This window comes from Poecilia formosa, unplaced genomic scaffold, assembly GCF_000485575.1.
Source record: "Poecilia formosa unplaced genomic scaffold, Poecilia_formosa-5.1.2 Scaffold420, whole genome shotgun sequence".
In the NCBI taxonomy this organism is placed as follows: Eukaryota; Metazoa; Chordata; class Actinopteri; order Cyprinodontiformes; family Poeciliidae; genus Poecilia; species Poecilia formosa.
In genome coordinates, this window is record NW_006800359.1 from 245,563 (window position 1) to 249,394 (window position 3,832).

General features: G+C 36.7%; 1 protein-coding gene across 4 annotated transcripts in view; it reads right to left on the bottom strand.

The window, feature by feature from the left end:
- plin6 (perilipin 6) overlaps positions 1-1,226 on the bottom strand; it is a 15,975-nt gene extending 14,749 nt beyond the window's left edge. Inside the window, exons 1-2 of one of the 4 annotated variants that reach the window (XM_007576917.2) lie at positions 914-1,226; positions 65-99 (exon numbers count right to left, since the gene is read on the bottom strand). In XM_007576917.2, the coding sequence (XP_007576979.1) occupies positions 65-88 (24 nt within the window). In that variant the 5' untranslated portion in view covers positions 89-99; positions 914-1,226. Of the gene's footprint in view, positions 1-64 lie in introns of all 4 variants that reach the window. The other 3 variants (XM_016663420.1, XM_007576918.2, XM_016663419.1) reach the window with 3 other exon arrangements.
- Positions 1,227-3,832: the final 2,606 nt, after the last annotated feature.

Genomic DNA, 3,832 nt, shown 5'->3' on the forward strand with positions numbered 1-3,832 from the left:
CATCCATCCATCCATCCATCCATCCATCCATCCATCCATCATCCATCCATCCATCTGAACTAACCTTGTGATCTGGACTGTCTGCCATTTCTTCCTCGTCTGCTCTGAAGAGAAACAAAATGGACGTCACAGATCTTCATCTTCACCAGAACCAGCCAGGACGGCCAGAACTAGCAGAACCAATGAGAGGACTTCAGAGGCCTTCATGACTCCAGAACCAGAACCGGATTAAATCACCTCATAAAGATTCATCAACATTTCCTGAACAAAGTTTGTGTTATTGTGAACCTGGAAAAACCAAAATGTCCAAAACTGACTCAAATTTCAATGTTTATATTTTTTAATCCGACCGAAAGAAAAACTGATCAAATTATATTAGTTGGAAAAGGAGAAATGTGATCTGATCAATTAGTGAACCAAGATTCTCTAAAATCCTCCAAAGACGAAGAATCTAGACTTTATTACAACGTTGCTGTTAAAATGACTGAGGCCACACCCAAAAGATACACAATCAGACCCAGATGTTGTTTTTAAATCTGGATTAAATGATTTCTGATAAAACCAAACGTCCAGTTTACCTGAGGAGCTTTTAGTTGTTTTTTACCAGACTCTGATCCTTCATGCATCAGAGCCGTTTCAAACTTCACACACAACTTATTCAAGTTTTAAACTAACTTTCCTCTGTCCCTGAATATTCAAAATGCTTCCTGAGTTTAAGTCTCCCTGAGGTAAACTGAAGAATTCAGCTTTATATTCTACGATTTAAATTTCAATTTGCAGAATCTGAGCCGGTTTGGGACACTGGGTAATAAGCGAAACATCAAGTCCTGTTTCCAAAATGAATCCATAAAGCTGCAGCAGAGAAGGAAAGCAGAAGCACAAACCGAATCCTTTCTGGTGTGAAATACTTCACCTGAAACTTCCTGCAGCTCTTCAGGTGAATCTGCACCGCTCGACGCTCCAGCTGTGGAGGTAAACTTTAAAAAACGAGGACAGAGCCGATAAAAGCTGCTTCAACCAGGTGAGCCCAGTGGGAATAACGATGACCAGGATGATGGAAGAAGATTAAAAAAATCCATCTGGGTTTAGGGGGAAGATATCAGCGTCCTGATTGGCTGTGGCGCCGTGTGATGTCATCTTCCTGTTTCTCTGACAAATCAATTAACCTCGAATGAAAGGAAACATTCAGGAGGAAAGAGATGGAAACTCCAGGGAAAAGAAACTCCAGTTCATAAAGTTACACAATATTAGCAATAATATGGATTATTTAGCTGGTAGTGACAGAAAAAATGGAGGTTCATTTTTCAGTCATATTTTCAACATTTTATTAAGTAATTTATAAAAGTCTATAAAGTAACAGTTTTAAAATAAATATTTTGTAAGCCAGCTAAATGTTTATTTTTAAAGCAAATCTTTAGTTTCAAACTAGAAATTTAAATGTTTAGATAGAAGCTAAATATTTAGCTTACTGACTAAATGCCCATCGCCAAACTAAATATTTAGGTAAAAGTTAAATATTTAGTTTAAAGCTAAATATTTATCTAAATAACTGTCTTAGAACTAAATGTTTATCTCAAAGCTAAATAATGAGCTTGCTAACTAAACATTTTATTAGCCATATTTAGCTCTAATATGTGTTAAATGGGTCTCAGTACTGAACCCTGAGGGACTCCATGGATCAAGGATTTTGGACATTATAAATAAACATGGAGAAGTTCTGTTGCTCCTCTCACCTGCCTGTTCAAATCTGAAACTGGAGCCAGTAAACCAAACGCACCGTCCTGACCAGAGTCTGCAGCTCATCACCAGACCTTTACCAAGTCGGTTTCTGAAACCCAACCAGGAGATCATCACTTTCCTGGAAACCAGTCGGCTGCTCGGCCTCCAACTTCACCACAATCTCAGCGAGAAACGGACGTTTTGATTTTGGCCAATTACTGAAACTGGGGTCAAAATTAGGCTTTTAGCTTCAAACAGAACATAAACTGTCAGGTTTAAACAGCGTTGACTTGACCCAGTAAAAACAGATTTACCAACAATATCAAAACTAAAACAGCTGGCGCCATGTTTGACTGGTTGGAGTCTTTGGGTAGAACAACAACGCTGTATTTGTACATTCCTGTATTTTGATGGTTCATAATGACGATCATCTGGTTCTGACACCCAAGAACTCTGAAGAACTTTTTCAAAAACTCATTACAGTTGAAGACAAAGATTTTATTTCCTTTCTGTTCCTTTTAACAGAGACATTTTCTGACTCGCTGGTGCTGGAGGTTTCAGTACTTCAGTTTCAGGTTCAAAACTTACAGGTTACAGTAAATTACTTTTGTTTAATGGCCAAAGTTTACTGTAAACATTTCACCAAATGTTTGCACAATAGTTAGAGTTCATATGTGAAACCCTGTTTCTCTTGAGGTTTTCAGGATTTCCTTGGTGTTCATTTCCCAGCAGTTTGACGGTTCAGAGAGCGAAGGTGGAGCAAATGGCGGATTTTCCTTGAGTCCAACCTGGAGATCCTCTGATCATAATCAGGCTGTGAAGAATGATGAGGAAACCCAGTTTATGACTTTAATCACAAGGTTGATGAGTTCTCCAAAACATGACACTTCTTTGGGTAGGAATGACCTTCGGTAATGAGCTTGAAATGCCAAGTTCCCCCAACATACCACAAGGGATTGTTCATTTCCTTCATGTTAGCAAACAGACCAGGACTGGTTGGCTGAAGTCTCCTGTACCCTCAGATATCCTCCTAGGGGTGAAGCGCTGCTTCAACGTTTCACTGGCAGAAGAAAAAACACTTTGTTTCTCTAGAAACAGCCCACAGAAACTCCAGTAACCAGGCGTCATTCAATCCTCCGGCCCCCAGCTATCGAGACTGGAGCTATTTAACCTGCTAATTAAATGTTTAGTTAGCATGCTAAATATATTGCTCCATTCTAAATATTAACAAGCTAAAGTTAGTAAGCTAAATGTTTAGCTTCAAACAAAATATTTAACCCAAGCTTTAGCTTGTTGATAAATATTGGGGTAATATGCAAATTCACTGGCTGATAAGCAGATGTGAACTATCAAAATAAAAGTTTGTTTTAAATAAATATTTAGTTAGCTTGATAACTAAACATTTCGTTTCAAACTAAATATGTAGTTAGCAAATTGAATATTTAGTAAATATTTAGCATGCTAACTAAATATTTTGTTTCAAATTATATAGTTAGCAAGGTTAATATTTAGTTTGAAGCTAAATATTGACCTTGCTAACTAAATATCTTGATAGCTAGCTAAATATAATTTGAAAATAAATATTAACTTAGCTAAATATTTAGCTAATATGCAAATTTACTTCCTAATAACCGGAAGTGAACTATCAAAATAAAAGTTTGGTCTTTCTACTGGTGAGACTGAGTGGTTTCCTGGCGTGTTTTTATCGTTTCTTTCCCTGTTTTCCTGTCCAGCGTTTCAGCTTAACCCAGTTTTAAAGGCAACCCAGACATTGATCAACGGATCTGCAGCGACATGAAGGATTCAGCACAGTGATTCTTGAGAATAGGGACAAAACAGGTCCTATGGATAAAGCACAAAATTTGAATAAAATATACACAAAATATATTTTTTTCAAATATCTAACTCAACTAACCTGGGTCATGTGAGCACAACAATGTATATTTTCCAGGGATTTGCTGAATATTTTTTTATTTTAAACATTGTAGTTGGTGGATGATGCCTGTAAAAGCCCAGGAACTCAACACATTATAATAGTTTAAAACAATTAAAGAAATACTATAATTATATATTGTGACAATTAAGTATAAGTAGTCATATAAATAATTATAGA